This window comes from Lampetra planeri, chromosome 25 (assembly GCF_965212315.1).
Source record: "Lampetra planeri chromosome 25, kcLamPlan1.2.h2, whole genome shotgun sequence".
In the NCBI taxonomy this organism is placed as follows: domain Eukaryota; kingdom Metazoa; phylum Chordata; class Hyperoartia; order Petromyzontiformes; family Petromyzontidae; genus Lampetra; species Lampetra planeri.
Genome location: NC_136131.1, coordinates 2,292,706 through 2,310,000, shown reverse-complemented (window position 1 = coordinate 2,310,000; position 17,295 = coordinate 2,292,706). Strand labels below are relative to the sequence as shown.

General features: G+C 49.2%; 1 protein-coding gene across 4 annotated transcripts in view; it reads right to left on the bottom strand.

Moving 5' to 3' along the window:
* Positions 1-17,295, bottom strand: part of LOC144727236 (signal-induced proliferation-associated 1-like protein 2) — an 80,597-nt gene that overhangs the window by 50,481 nt on the left and 12,821 nt on the right. For all 4 annotated transcript variants that reach the window (XM_078605918.1, XM_078605916.1, XM_078605915.1 and 1 more), the window contains 5 exons: positions 16,877-17,031; positions 13,474-13,674; positions 11,254-11,428; positions 5,653-5,756; positions 4,230-4,390 (listed from right to left, as the gene is read on the bottom strand). In XM_078605918.1, the coding sequence (XP_078462044.1) occupies positions 4,230-4,390; positions 5,653-5,756; positions 11,254-11,428; positions 13,474-13,674; positions 16,877-17,031 (796 nt within the window). The remainder of the gene's footprint in view (positions 1-4,229; positions 4,391-5,652; positions 5,757-11,253; positions 11,429-13,473; positions 13,675-16,876; positions 17,032-17,295) is intronic.

Below are 17,295 nucleotides of genomic sequence, written 5' to 3'. Positions count from 1 at the left end.
GATGGTGGTGGTGGTGATGGTGGTGGTGGTGATGGTGGTGATGGTGGTGGTGGTGGTGATGGTGGTGGTGATGGTGGTAATGGTGGTGGTGATGGTGGTGGTGATGGTGGTGGTGATGGTGGTGGTGGTAGTCATGGTGGTGGTTGTGATGGTGGTGGTGATGGTGGTGGTGGTGATATTGATGGTGGTGGTGGTGATGGTGGTGGTGGTGATGGTGGTGATGGTGGTGGTGATGTTGGTGATGGTGGTGGTGATGGGGATGGTGGTGGTGGTAGTCATGGTGGTGGTGATGGTGGTGATGGTGGTGGTGGTGGTGATGGTGGTGGTGGTGATGGTGGTGATGGTGGTGGTGGTAGTGATGGTGGTGGTGGTGGTGGTGATGGTGGTGGTGATGGTGGTGGTGGTGGTGATGGTGGTGGTGGTGGTGGTGATGGTGATGGTGGTGGTGGTGATGATGGTAGTGGTGATGGTGGTGGTGGTGATGGTGGTGATGGTGGTGGTGGTGATAGTGGTGGTGATGGTGGTGATGGTGGTGGTGGTGATGGTGGTGGTGATGGTGGTGGTGGTAGTCATGGTGGTGGTGATGGTGGTGGTGGTAGTCATGGTGGTGGTGATGGTGGTGGTGGTGATGGTGGTGGTGGTGATGGTGGCACCTGGTCTGGAGTGATTGGAAGGCATGGGCCAGATCAGCTCAATAATAACGGTAGGAGGCTGCTAGATTTCTGTGCAGCCCATGGGCTTGTAATTACCAACACGCTCTTCCGGCATCGGCGCATCCACACAACATCATGGATGCATGCCGGGTCCAAGCAAGAACATCTGCTGGACTACGTAGTGACGGACCAGCGGATGCGAGCCCATGTCCTTGACACCAGGACCTACCGTGGAGCTGATCTGCCCTCTGACCATCGACTAGTCATCTGTAAGATGCGCCTGCCATTCTTCCACTCCGGTGGTGGGTGTACACCCAGGATCCCATTCCAACCAAAAGTGGCCTGGTCTAAGTTAGCTGATGAAAGTTGCAAGCGAGAATTTCATCATCGCTTGCAGCTGGGGTTGGCATCGTCCCCCACTCCACCTGATGTCGAGGGTAAATGGGCGAGGTTTAAGACTGTGACTCATGCAGCTGCAATGGCTGCTTTGGGTACGCGGTCCAGACCTCCCCAGAAACCCTGGCTGACAGAGGAGGTGTTCAGGTTAATTGAGAAAAAGCGACAGGCCCACTCTCATCGCCTACAGCATCCCACGTCGGAGAATGAGGAGGTTTACCGCAGCCTTCGCTCGGAGGTTCGGAGAGCCGTAAGGCGCTGTAAGGATAGGTGGTGGTCGCAGGTTGCTGAGGAGATGGAGTCTGCCTCAGTGGCCCGCGATCACAAATCACTATTTAATTCCATCAAAAAAGTAACCTGCAGCGCCACACCTATTACCATCATTAGAGGAAAAAACGGTGATCCAATCTCCGACCCCCAGGAACAGGTTTGCAGATTTGCTGAGCATTTCTGCGAGGTCCTGGGGGAGGGAAAATCTCTCAGCCAGGAAAACATCATGGCACAAAGTGGGGATAACCCTGCTGAGGCTGCGGTGCCTCAAATATTGGAAGAGGTCACCCCCTGTGAGTGGCTGGCTGAGGTGCCAGCTGTTGAGGAAGTACTGAGGGCGATCCGGAGTCTGAGACCAGGGAAGGCACCGGGCAGAGATGATCTCCCAAGCGAAATGCTGAGGGAGGGTGGCGTTTGTGCACAGACTGCCCTATATGACATCATAACAACAGTCTGGACCACTGGACGGGTTCCGCAGGACTGGAAGGATGCCCTGGTGGTCCCCCTCTTTAAGAAGGGGGACCGTACCGACTGTAACAACTACAGGGGCATCTCACTCCTCAATGTGCCGGGTAAGGTCCTGGCAAGGATTATTCAACATCGCCTTGCTAGGCATGCTGAGGAGAGGCTTGCGGAGCCCCAATGCGGTTTCAGGAAAGGGCGGTCCTGCACAGATGCCATATTTTCTGTCCGTCTGCTCCAGCAGAGGTGTAGGGAATTCCAAAAAGACCTACATCTCTGCTTTATTGACCTGGTCAAGGCCTATGATACCATCAGTAGGACTGGGCTCTGGGTTGTTCTTCGTGCTTTCGGAGTCCCTGACCCTCTGCTCACGATCATTAAGGACCTTCATGATGGTGAGCGGGCCCGGGTAAAACTACGTGGCCGGGAGTCGGAGCCTTTCCCTGTACACCTTGGGGTGCGACAGGGATGTCCTCTGGCTCCCACATTATTTAACATCTATTTCGACTGCGTAGTTCGTGAAGCCTTCAATAGCTGTACTGGGGGAATTACCATTTGGTACAGATATAATGGGAGGCTGATCGACGCCCGGGTGCGATCAAGGGATGGCTCCCTATTGGTCAACCACGTTATGTATGCCGATGATTTGGTAATAGCTGCTCATTCAGAAGAGGAGTTGGAGACGCTGCTGCTGAGACTGGAGCGTGCCACTAAGAGGTGGGGCCTTACCATCAGCCCCACCAAAACTAAGCACCTGCCTGGGTATTTTGTACCATCGGGCACTCCACCCCCACAACTCCCAATCGGTGATGGGGCAGTTGTGGAGAGAGTGGAGAGTTTCCCATACCTGGGCAGTGTGCTCATGACCGGCTCCAGTTTATCAGCAGAGGTCTCACTCCGAATCAGTCGAGCGGCAATATCTTTTCATCGGTTGCGTAACGCTGTGTGGAAGCTACCTGGTCTGTCGCTCCGCACGAAGCTTCAGGTCTTCTCGGCCACGGTCATTCCCTCCCTTCTCTACGCTTGCGAAACATGGACCCCCCTAGTGGAGCATCTTCGCCGGTTGGAAACATTTAGGCTGGCCTGCCTACGATCCATCCTGGGTTTAACCAGGCTGGATTGTGTGAGGAGCTCACAAGTCCTTGAAAGATCTGGGCAAAGTCCCATCAGTGAGCTCCTCCGGCAGGCAAGGCTGCGTTGGCTGGGTCATGTAGCCCGCATGCCCAGCCACCGCATGCCTAAACAGCTTTTGTTTGGCCGGATCGAGGGGGCTAAACGGGCGCGGCACGGGCTAGAGAAAAGATGGAGTGATGTGGTACAGGAGGACGTGGAGCTGAGTGGACTTGCCGATGACTGGTACCAGCGGTGTCAAGATCGGCCTCAGTGGAGGAGGCTCGTGAAGGACGCTACTGGGCAGTTGGAGGCAGTCGCCCTCCAACAACAACGGAGGGCGGAGGAGCGACGCTCACTACAACGAGCGGAGCGCCGGGTGGCTAAAGCACAGCAAGTCGGCACAGTAGGGGGCACAGGTGGTGCATCAGCCAGTCATCTCGGTCATCTCGGTCAGTCGACCCGTGGCACCTGGGTCTGCCCCGTGACCTCCTGCCAGCGGGCGTTCGACACTTCACGTGGCCTCAGGGTGCACATGGCCTGGCACAAGCGTCGTGGTGACGTCACCGCCACTTAGTGGCGAATGGCGGTTGTTGTTGTTGTTGGTGATGGTGGTGGTGATGGTGGTGATGGTGGTGGTGATGGTGGTGGTGGTGGTGGTGGTGATGGTGGTGATGGTGGTGGTGATGGTGGTGGTGATGGTGGTGATGGTGGTGGTGATGGTGGTAGTCATGGTGGTGGTGGTGTTGGTGGTGATGGTGGTGATGATGGTGGTGATGGTGGTGGTGATGGTGGTGATGGTGGTAGTCATGGTGGTGATGGTGGTGATGGTGGTGGTGATGGTGGTGGTGACGATGGTGGTGATGGTGGTAGTCATGGTGGTAGTCATGATGTTGGTGATGGTGGTGGTGATGGTGGTGATGGTGGTGGTGGTGATGGTGGTGATGGTGGTGGTGATGGTGGTGGTGATGATGGTGGTGGTGATGGTGGTTGTGTTGGTGGTGGTGATGGTGGTGATAGTCATGGTGGTGGTGGTGATGGTGGTGGTGATGGTGCTGGTGATGGTGATGGTGGTGGTGATGGTGGTGGTGACGATGGTGGTGATGGTGGTAGTCATGGTGGTAGTCATGATGTTGGTGATGGTGGTGGTGATGGTGGTGATGGTGGTGGTGGTGAGGGTGGTGATGGTGGTGGTGATGGTGGTGGTGATGATGGTGGTGGTGATGGTGGTTGTGTTGGTGGTGGTGATGGTGGTGATAGTCATGGTGGTGATGGTGATGGTGGTGGTGATGGTGGTGGTCATGGTGGTGGTGGTGGGGATGGTGTGGGAGGCAGCACCTGTACGAGACGGCCGGCTCGCCGGGCTCCGCCACGACTCGCACCACGATGAACACGTGCTGGAACTGGGAGCGGACGCAGCGCGCCGTGAAGGGCAGGGAGCCGGGCTCCTGGAAGATGACGGTGACGATGTCGTTGCCGATGTGCCGCTTCCTGAGCACCTGCGTGCGGGCCGAACAGCGATCGTCGTCAGGCGAGATTGGCGGGCAACGCTCAAGCGCGGCGATCGGGCTCAAGGGGCTTTCTGGAGGACGTCGTTTTACAGCGGCACTTTAGTGTGGCCGGCTCCAGTGACTTGCGGTTGAAGAACTCTGATGTCATTTTGTTTTTTTGTCATATCGAACATACAGCAAAGCGCGCAATAATAATAATATAAAAGTGTGAAATACATGATTCATCTTCTTGGTTTTTTCGGTAAAGTCACGTAGAAGGGAAGTAATAAAATAATAAAAATAAAACATAATAAAATAATTCTCACGACGTTTCGGCTACAACGCAAGCAGCCGTCTTCAGGTGAAGAATGAGACACTGCCAAGCTAGGAGCTTATATATAAGCTGAGTTGGGGGTGTAAGAAGAGCGCCTTAACAAAAGAATGTGCATATCAAGAGGAATTTAGCATATTCATGGGAAATGCGTAGGAGGTGGGCGGGGGGGTTTCAAAGTCATACTATGCCCATGCATTATGCAGGACCAGAAGCACCAAAGGGAGGGGGCAGGGGGTAGCATTAACAAAGGGAGGGAATGTTAATAGTTTGTAGAAGCAATGAAACATGTGAATGGGAGAGCGGTGGCAGGAGACCCGCAGCGGAGCAAATAATGCATTCCCTGTGGAGAACACAAGATTATTTTGTTAAGGCGCTCTTCTTACACCCCCAACTCAGCTTATATATAAGCTCCTAGCTTGGCAGTGTCTCATTCTTCACCTGAAGACGGCTGCTTGCGTTGTAGCCGAAACGTCGTGAGAATTATTTTATTATGTTTTATTTTTATTATTTTATTACTTCCCTTCTACGTGACTTTACCGAAAAAACCAAGAATATGAATCCCTGCAGTCACGAAAGCTTTAAATCGAAAAATACATGATTCATAATTAATTTCTTGGGGGTTAGGTCGTGTAGGCATAAACACATTTTTTTTTTATAATAACCCTCCAGCATCCGACAGTGCCAATCAAATCCATTTGTCACGTGGGGAAATATGCCAATTGATTTGGTTTATCAGCACACCAGAGTGCTGAAATTCATGCAAAATGTTGCCAATTTTGCGCCACGTTTCGCCGGAGATTACATCGTGACACTGACATCGCGTTAATCGTCATATTCGTGAAACTCGATTTCGTGTCGTAAAACCGATTAAAGTTGCGGCAACCCCAAGTGGCACAACTGCTGCCCACTGTCTCTGCGCGTCTCTCGTTCCCCGTACCTGCTGACGGTCGTTGGGCATGTACGGCAGCATGGTGGACACGTGGAACATGATCTCGTAGCCCTGGAAGGCGGTGTAGAGCGAGTGCGTTCCCGTCGAGTCCACTGAACGAGGACAAGATGCACGGAGTGAAAAAGAGAACACGCTGTTAAGTAAATCCCGTCGAGATAACAGCGAACAAAGTTCAACTTGCAATGCGCCGCGAAGCGCTCGCTCGCTGTCGTAGAGAGAGAACGACTCGGAGGCGCGAGGAGGCACCGCAGACGAGCGGGAAGGCAGCAGCGGTCGCGCGGTGAGCAGGCACCAACAATTGCCCAAGATCTGCGGTCCTCTATACATTGAGATGTTATCGGCCAATTGAAGAGTGGTCACACGTGGGTCGAAACCGGAGCACCTGGAGAAAACTCATGCGTGCGAGGGGGAAACACTCTATCCCGGACAGACGAAACAGGTGGAGTCCACATCGTTTGCTGTACGGCCATCTCCTGACGAGCCAGGGAATGACATTATGAAAAATAAGAATAGGTGTTATCCTTTCTGGCAATAAAACATGTTAAGACGTTCAAACACCAAGGAATCAAGGCTGCATTAACCACACACAGCACTTGCGGTGAACATGAACACAAAACGCGCTCTGATAATAGACGCACTGTCTTTGAGACTAATTGGCCTACACCAGAAGCAGCCTTCTACGACCCTTGCTCGACGCCAATGACAAGGGAGTTTCACAACATTCGCGTGATCCACCAACCCTCGCCTCCACAGTGTTGGATTGCAGGCCACGTGCATAGCCACCACTGTCCAGCTAACACGACACATGCTGCAGAAGAGCATGTGACTGAGTTTGTAAATGATGCTGAAATTCAAACGTAACCATGCTTTTAACTCCTCCATATTAGAGGCTTTTTTGGGTTAGATCGCATAAATATATAAATGTGACGTTAAACCCGTCACCACCCGACACGGCCAATGAGTAAGGGTTTGTCACGTAAACAGAACGTGCCAATTCGTCGCTAGTACAGCACACCGGTGTGTTGGAGAGCCAAGCCACAACATTTACAATCTGAGTACGACGTTTTGTCAGTAATTACAACCAGCTTCATCAGGCAACAGCCAGATTTGTGCAGACATCCTCCTGTTTGAACTCCTATTTACAATGCGATGAAAACAATTCTACTTGTTTCGTGTGCAATATTAGGCCAGTGACACGTCACGAGATGGTTTTTTTCCTCTTGCAGATGAAGAGGGTGGCACCCTCGCCTCTGCAGGCCCCACACACACACACGCTCTATAAAAAGTGCTACACGTTAGAGTCATTTCCTGTCCCGCGCGACTTCCAGGAACACGCCGATAGTTCATGGGGAGTCTCCACAACAGGAACTGAGAATTATAACTTCATGTTGGGCTAATGTAACACGCAATGCACGGAAGAATAATACATGTTTTGGTGGGATGTTATTGCCAAAACAATATTTGTAAATTGCGATGGATAAGCAGTTTGTGTGTGTGTGTGGGTGTGTGTAAACGGTAGACAAATCCTGCTGATTCTCTTTGAATCCCATCTCTTGGCTACCGGTCACCATTACAGAGTTTAAAATCGATCCTCACCCCACGCGGCTTGTTATCGGTGACTCCTCCTCATGCCTATCAGTCATTCTCTCTCTCTCTCTCTCTACGAGAGCGAGCGGATACTCTGTGGCACGTCACAATTTGAAATGTATAACTGATTATCTCGTGTATTTTTTAAACTCGCCGTGTTCACTCTGTGCATCTTGCCCCGCGTCTATGTATGTTGAACTTCTTTCGCACCGTACGCAGTGGCCAACCGTGCCGATCGTGCCGGGACACCATCGACTAAAACGGAGCCGACTCCATCGTGCACCACACAAGCCATCGTGTAGCAGTAGCCGTGGTGGTAACTGAGCTCCCGCCTTTGTGCAAGATAGACAGACTCTCCTCGCCATCAGAATAATGATTTACGTTCGTAAGGCGCATTTCAATCCAAGGATTCCGATGGCGCCGTGTATGGAACACAGGGAAAAAAGACAGAGTCAGCGGTAAGACGACCGAATCAATGGGGGGTAGGGGAGGGAAGGTCACTTTAGAAAGGTGAGTTTCCAGGGGCTGATTGTCGGAGGTCAACACGTTCCATAGTCTTGGAGCTGCACTGACAGAAGCCCGATCACCCCAGGAACGGTACCTCGACTTCGGTTTTTTTTTCTTCCCGCAGCCAATTATTAGAAATAAATAGATTTTAGTTTTTTGGGGGTCTTTCGGCGTTACGTGGTTCTAACTAAAACATTTTTTACGATGAATCGGGCCTCTCCTGTGGCCCGAAGCTGAGCGACGAGGCTGCTGCGGCTTTGCCCCGTGGCCTGCAGATTTTCCGCTGGCTTCCTGGAATATTCTAGATTTGAAGCTTTCGTGACTGCAAGGATTCATACTCTTAGGTTTTTTCGGTAAAGTCACGTAGGTAAAAAATTAAATTAAAATTAATAAAAGTAATAATAGAAATAAAATAAAATAATTAACCACGACGTTTCGGAGGCAACACAAGCTTCCGTCTTCAGGTGGAACAGTCACAGCACGATTGCTGTACTTGATACAGCAATCGTGCTGTGACTGTCCCGTGCTGTGACTGTTCCACCTGAAGACGGAAGCTTGTGTTGCCTCCGAAACGTCGTGGTTTATTATTTTATTTTATTTATATTATTACTTTTATTAATTTTAATTTTATTTTTTACCAACGTGACTTTACCGAAAAAACCTAAGAGTATGATTCCTGGAATATATTCGCCGAGCGTTTTTCAGAATATTTTAGCTCGCAGAACATTTGGGGGGGTAAGGGGTCAGGGGTCAAATGCGGCAAGGCGGTGTCCCGTACGACGGGAGATTGAAAATGCCGACGGCGGAAGTGACTTGGACAGCGACGACGATGATGATGATGATGGCGTTTATGAGCAGTGTTGTGAGAATCGCTGTGAATGGCTGTCTCTGGCGCAGGCCAATCAGTTGCAAAGACAATGCATGTGTATAGGTATTATAAGACGTAGATGCGCTATCTCATGCAGTTAGCCAGTAGTACCGGTCACGTGCCAATAGGGGGCAGAAGAGGGGCTGGGCCCCAGTGTTCAAGGACTATGGCCCACAGGGCTCAACGGTCACCCCTATGGAACGGTACACAGACCCCAGACCCCAGGAGGGGGCTGGGGAATGACATCACCTCCAGGCCCTGCTAGAAGGTTCTGGAAGGAAGGCGGGGCCGGGGCGGAGCGAGCCACGGCCCTGGGTAAAAGCCGGACCTCTGAACGGTCCCAGGCAGTCATCGTCCAGCTAAAGACAAGAAGCCGCCTGAAGAGAATTGCCCCAAGGGCAGAGCCGTATCCCTGGCTAGACCTGGCTCTAGCGATAACCAGTGAAGACCCAAGCTTCACTCAAGGAGGACTCGTAGATTAGCCAGCGAGAGGAGTATTAGTCTGAAGGGACTACCTCCTTAGTGTATCCGGTGTGAGGGGCCGCTACCCCTCTGTGTGAAGGAACCATTGTTAAATAAAAACGGTGTTGCCTCAGAGAAGCTCTCTTCTAGTTATTCAACCCACTACACATGTATTATCAGATCATGTTTGTTCGCACGTTCACCACAAGTACGTGTGGTTAATGTGGACTTGATTACTCGAATAAAGTTTCTATTTTGTGTTTGACCATCTTAACACCTCCTGTTTTATTGTCAGAAAAGGGAAAACCGATTCTTATTTTTCACACTTTGATACTGCCAAAAAAAGGTCCCATGATTATTTAGATAATAAGGTTGCTGATGATGATGCGAATGATGGTGATGACCACGAGTGCTGACAATAATGTATTCCAGGAGAGCCTCACTCAGACTTTTCAGGAAGCCACCGCATTGAGACAAGAGTTGTGTACACATTAACAGTCCGCCACGGATGTCCACATTACCAACGGCACGGCCTCCTCTACCCATACGATGACCACTGTGGGCCATCTCCCATTTAGCGTAACTACGGAGATTATTACTTAACGGGCTACAAAACCAACTTGCTGTACTGTCATCCCCTACGTGCAGCAGCAGCAGCAACAGTATGATGGCAACCATCATCATAAACACCCTTGTCAGCTACAACATCACCAGTATCCACGGTGTAACACAAATAAAAAATCAGATTTATTTTCCACTCGACCCCGTTATTTGTCTATGGCACACGAACACGATGTCTTTTCTGCCACCTCTGGGCGACTCGTCGGCATTTTTGACACGGACGACAGCAGGACTCGTCGTGTGTAAGTTGAACTTCTTTCGCACCATACGTAGCCAGCTGGGCTGATCGGAGGTGCGAGGGAAGGACAACAAACTAAAATAACTAAAAGCAGTTCTACAGAAATGTTTTCAATCTAGATTATTAAAAAGTGCACAGTTCCAGTAGCTTCCTTATTACGAGAAGGAGGAGCGTTCCAGACGGCCGCAGAAGCGCATCTGAAAGCGCGCGATGCGATGACCACCTTTGTTCGATGGCCAGCCACAAGCCGCTCGCTGCCGCTGCGAGGGTTTTGACCAGAGCTGCCGTTACGAGGATCACCGTAAGCGGGTAAGAGGAGTGGCGGTGAGCCGAGCGTGTGTGCTGCGCGGATCGATTCGGGAGGTGATGGAGGCATGAGTATTGACTTGATATTGACACAGATCACAGGACCTTTTTTTTACTGAGTGGCGCCGTAACGACGCTGCAGGCAAAGGCACGCGTCTCCACCCGCGAGTCACGCGATTGATTTCTTTTTGTTTGGCTCAGATCGCGTGAATGCGGTGCTAATGAACGTGTGTCATTCACCAAAATACAGCAATGAAAACGTACGACGTGCACTTCACTTAAGACAACGCGATCCAGAGAGAGAGAACAAGAGGAGTCGATGACGTTTGGGTTCGTAACGTCATCCGTCTAAAAAAAATTCGTTGTGCGCGTTAAGGCGTCTCTCATGGGACCGTTCTTGCCAGTATCAAAATATAATAATTGGTCCCATGATGTAGCGGCTCACCCCGAGCGAAAAATGCCCTGATAGTGGCATTGTCATTGTGCTGTACGCCTGTTGGCGTCCTCTGGTCTAACACCGTTTGAGACTCGGCTCTAAAGAAAGCTGTCTCTGGTGTGGACCAATCAGTTTCAAATACAATGCCACTTATTATCACGGCATGTTTTTGTTTGCATGTTCACCACAAAGTATGTGCGGTTAATGCAGACATGATTCCTCGCAAAAAGGTTTCTATTTGGTGTTTTAACATCTTACCACCTATAATAATAAGTTTTCCCCTTTTTTCTGGCAGCAAAACTGAAACCTTTTTGCAAGGAATCATGTCTGTATTAACCACAATGCTTGTGGTCAGAATGCAAACCAAAAAATACTCTGATAACATAGGCATTGCCCTTCAAACTGATTGGTCCACACCAGAGACAGCTTTCTTTTGAGCCTCGTCTCAAACGATGTTAGACCAGAGGACGCCAAAAGGCGTACTTCACACCTCCTGTTTTATTTTTAGAGAGGGTAACGCCTATTCTTGTAAGGTGTCTCTGTCCGTCCGCCCGTCCGTCTTACTCTTGTTGTCGAGCTGGGCTCGGAACTTGGCGAAGCCCTTGAGACGGACGTGGTCCCCCAGCAGGTGCAGGAACTCGGTGAGCGCGGGGCCGGCCTCCTCGTTGTTGTACATCTCGTCCTCGCTGCTCTGCCCGGCCCGGCAGTACATGATGCCCACCTTGAGCTGCGAGCACAGCTGGGTGAAGACGAAAGAGCGAAGGTGACCACACGCGCAGTGCCGGACTGGGCTAGTGTGGGGCCTGTAGCGTTTGTTATAAAGGGGCCCTAAATAAAAACAACACGTAAATATTAAAACACACACATTGTTTACTTGCATAGTAAAGTAATTGTATTGTTTCATTTGCTTTTCAGCCAGTTAATACGACAAATCGCTAACCTTAAACACCCAATTGTTCATGAAAGTTGAAGGCGGTATAGTACTATAGTAATAGAGCAAGTGCAGAATCACCGAACCGGAATTGATAGCTTGAAAGCATTTAGCGCGGGGCCCTTGAAAGTGCGGGGCCCGTAGCATTTGTAGCTACTACATATGTAGCTACTACATATGTAGCTACTACTACATATGTAGCTACTACATATGTAGCTACTACATATGTAGTAGCTACATATGTAGCAGCTACATAAGTAGTAGCTACTACATAAGTAGCTACTACATATGTAGCTACTACATATGTAGCTCCGACAACCCTTACTAATTGGCCGTTGTGGCGGGTTTTATGGCACATTGTATATTTACGCGATCTAACTCCGCAAAAAAACCTCTCCATCATATATAATATTGGTCACCAAAGCCTACTTCGTGTGAAACTCCTTTAGTTTTAAGTTTAGACACGGAGGCTTTCGCGACCAATATTCACAATACAGGTATTTTTTCGTTAGGTTAGATCGCGTGACTATAAATGTGTCGTCAAACCCGCCACCGCCAGACGCAGCCAAACTAGTAGGGTTCCTGCCACAAGCATTGTGGTTAATGCAGACATGATTCCTTGTTAAAGGTTTCAGTTTGGTGTTTTAACATCTTAACCCCTGTTTTGTTGCCAGATAAAAGGGGAAAACTTATTCTCATATTTTGGTACTGTGGCAAAGGAGGTCCCATGATGTAGTGATGTTCCATCACCCCAAAACAGTTCGTAGCTTTGAGTCTTACTCTTTGGCTCTTTCGTTAAAGTCACGTAGAAAGAAAAAATAAATTAAATAATGTCATACGACGTTTCGATCGCAACACAAGCAACCATCATCAGGTACAAATGAAAGAGAAAACTAACCTAGTAAATTTAGAAATATAATGCAAAACAACACAGAGAGTCGGCTAACACAACAGTCAACACCCCACCTGGTTGATTACGTTCTTCCAAAGATTGCTAAATGTGAGAGAGACAAAACACAGACACGGAGACACATAGACAGACACAGATAGAGATAACACAAGTTTCAAGTTTCATTTCTTAGGTATAGCCCTGTGAGCCATGCGGCTCTTAAGTCGGGTGCAACCGCAACTAACAAAATATGAACACAGAACATTACAAAGCGACGACGCACAACACAAACATCCTGGAATAAACCAGCAAATATAACAAAAACACAGAGACACACAGAGAGAGACACACACATAGGCACACAGAGAAAAAAACGCCTCTGTGTCGATGCCTTAAATAGAGAGAGAAGGGGACAGAGAGAGAGAGAGGGGGGGAGGGTAGAGAAATCAGCATGCCAATGAGAGATTTGGAGCTTTCGTGAATGCATGAAATCATAGAGCGAGGACACACACAGCGAGAGAGACCATTCCCACCACCCCACCTCTCTCTTTTTTTTTACGATCAGTGGAAACAAGAAGATGCTCGGTATAGTCGGCACTTTGCTTCGTTCATCATTTCGTAAAATGTTTTTTAAATAACTTTGCTTTATGTAAACCCCCACTTCTCGCTCACTCTCTCGCTCACTCTCTCGCTCTCTCTCGTTCTGCACGCAGCCCTTATCGCAGTCCAACGGCCTCCGACGGGTAGCTCATAACTGCATGCAGAGCTCCCCGTCATCTGCCACCGAGCACACGGCCTCCTCCATCGCCCACTGCTCCTTGAAGGCCGGCACGGCGTGGGTCAGCCGCGCATGGCGGAACTCCAGCCCACACACCCTGGGGGCTCCGACCAGAGCGCAGAAGATGCCCACGCTGCTGGTCGGACGTTTCCCCTCCAGGGCCACCTTCCTCGCCCTGTAACTCACCTCCTGCTCGTCGATGCGCAGCAGGCTGTCGGCCAGCTTGTGCGTGTTGGCCGCGAGCTTGAGGCCCCGCAGGCCTTGCTGGGCCTGCAGCTCGGGCAGCGCCGCCTCGAGGACATCGCGGCCGGGCAGTCCGCGTGCCGTGCCGTGCCGCGCAGCGCTGGCCACCGCCTCCTCCATCACCGAGCCGCGCAGCGTGTGCAGCTGGGGGGGGGGGGGGGGCAATTAGTGCGTCTTTGGAACCTCATTTGGCAGTAGAAAAATATGATAATTGGTTTTTTACCCTTTAATCTGGCAACAAAACTGACACCTTTTTTACAAGGAGTCATGTTTGCATTGACCGCAATACCTGCAGTCGTAATGCAAACAAAAAACATAACTCTGATAATTTATGCACTGTCCTTGAAATTGATTGGTCGACACCCGAGACAGCTTTTCTTAGAGCCTAGTCTCACATGGTGTTGGACCAGATGACGCCAAAAGGCGCACAACTCATATTTTGCTACTGGCAAATGAGGTTCTAATGGTGTAAATGCTTACCCGGAGCTCTCATACTCTGATGGTGCATTGTCTTTGAGTTGTGTGCCTTTTGGCGTCATCTGGTCCAACACCATGTGAGACTAGGCTCTAAGGAAAGCTGTCTCGGGTGTGGACCAATCAACTTCAAGAACAGTGCATACATTACACTGGTCAACACACTTTTTCTGGCATAAGGTATTCCAATGGTTTTAAGGTAATTTTGTGGTGCTGATTCCAAATCTGGCATCAGTTTTTGTCTATCACATCAGGTTTTTGAGATATCAAATATTGCATTTTCAATAAAAACTGCAGAAGAAAAATATTAAATAAATGTGGATATCTACATAAAACTATATTATAAACACCCTATCCTAAAAATACAGCACCATATTTTAACACTAAAGCAGTCACTGACTCGCAACAACTTACAATCATAAGTGACAGAGTTAATTTCGGGTAAAATCAATGAAAATGGGGTATGCCGATAGCATAAAAATGATGTGATAGAGCAAATCTGAGATCAGATTTGGAATCAGCACCCTGAAATTAGTCTAAAACAGCTGCAAAAGTCCAGGCCAGAAATTTTTTTTTGTTGACCAGTGTTATCAGAGTTGTGTTTTTTGTTTGCATTTCGACTGCAGGTATTGTGGTCTATGCAAACATGACTCCTTGTAAAAAAGGTGTCAGTTTTGTTGCCAGAAAAAAGGGTAAAAAACCAATTACACTGGTCAACAATTTTTTTTTTCTGCCCTGTACTTTTGCAGCTGTTTTAGACTAATTTCAGGGTGCTGATTCCAAATCTGATCTCAGATTTGCTCTATCACATCTCATTTTATGCTATCGGCATACCCCATTTTCATTGATTTTACACACACACTATACACACACTATACACACACACTATATGCACACACACACTATGCACACACACACTATACACACACACACTATGCACACACACTATACACACACACACTATATACACACACACTATGCACACATACACTATACACACACACTATACACATACACTATGCACACACACACTATGCACACACACACACACTATGCACACACACACTATGCACACACACTACACACACACACTATACACACACTATGCACACACTATGCACACACACACACTATGCACACACACACTATTCACACACACTATGAACACATACACACTATGAACACACACACAATATGCACACACACACTATGCAACCACACACAATATGCACACACACACTATGAACACACACACACTACACACACACACTATACACACACACTATACACACACTATACACACACACACTATGCACACACATACTACGCACACACACACTATGCACACACACACTATGCGCACACACACTACACACACACTACACACACTATGAACACACACACACTATACACACACTATGCACACACACTATGCACACACACTACACACACACTATACACACACACTACACACACACACACTACACACACTACACACACACACTATACACACACACTACACACACACACTATACACACACACACTACACACACACTACACACACACACACTACACACACACACTACACACACACACTATACACACACACACTACACACACACTATGCACACACACTACACACACACACTACACACACACTATACACACACACTATACACACACACACTATACACACACACTATGCACACACACACTATGCGCACACACACTACACACACACTACACACACTATGAACACACACACACTATACACACACTATGCACACACACTACACACACACTATACACACACACTATACACACACACTACACACACACACTACACACACACACTACACACACACTATACATACACACTACACACACACACTATACACACACACACTACACACACACTACACACACACACTACACACACACACTACACACACTACACACACACACTACACACACACTATGCACACACACTACACACACACACTACACACACACTATACACACACACTACACACACACACTATACACACACACACTACACACACACTACACACACACACTACACACACACACTATACACACACACACTACACACACACTATGCACACACACTATACACACACACACTATACACACACACACTATACACACACACACTATGCACACACATACTACGCACACACACACTATGCACACACACACTATGCGCACACACACTACACACACACTACACACACTATGAACACACACACACTATACACACACTATGCACACACACTACACACACACTATACACACACACTATACACACACACTACACACACACACACTACACACACACACTACACACACACTATACATACACACTACACACACACACTATACACACACACACTACACACACACTACACACACACACTACACACACACACTACACACACACACTACACACACTACACACACACACTACACACACACTACACACACACCACACACACACACTACACACACACTATACACACACACTACACACACACACTATACACACACACTACACACACACTACACACACACACTACACACACACACACTATACACACACACACTACACACACACTATGCACACACACTACACACACACTACACACACACACCACACACACACCACACACACACTACACACACACTATACACACACACACACTACACACACACACCACACACACACTACACACACACACTACACACACACACTACACACCACACACACCACACACACCACACACACCACACACACCACACTACACACACACTACACACACACACGAAGGTATAACCGCACGGCGACCTCACCTGGCTCCTCCTGACGATGACGCGGTAGAGGAACTGCGCTGTCGCCTGCCCGCTGCTCGCATCCTCCCCGCTGCCGTGAGCCTCACGCAGCTCACGCAGCAGACTCACGACCACGGGGCCCAGGCGATCGGTGAGCCCCACGTAGTTCTGGTGCTCTGAAGGACCCACAACACGTGGGGCGGGGGGGGGGGGCATCAGCACAAGTGTCAGACAGCGAGGCTACACGGGGGCAATGCGTGGCGTTTGACGTGCGTGGCTGTGAGACATCACGGAGGCTCAGTGTCACCAACACGCTTGTCAACTGTGCGAGATCTGCCCCCCCCCCCCCGTATTGACAGTGAACTTCTTTGGCGCCGTACGTAGCCAAACGTGATGATCGGAGGTGGGCGGGGGGGGTAAGGCCAACAAACTACACACAC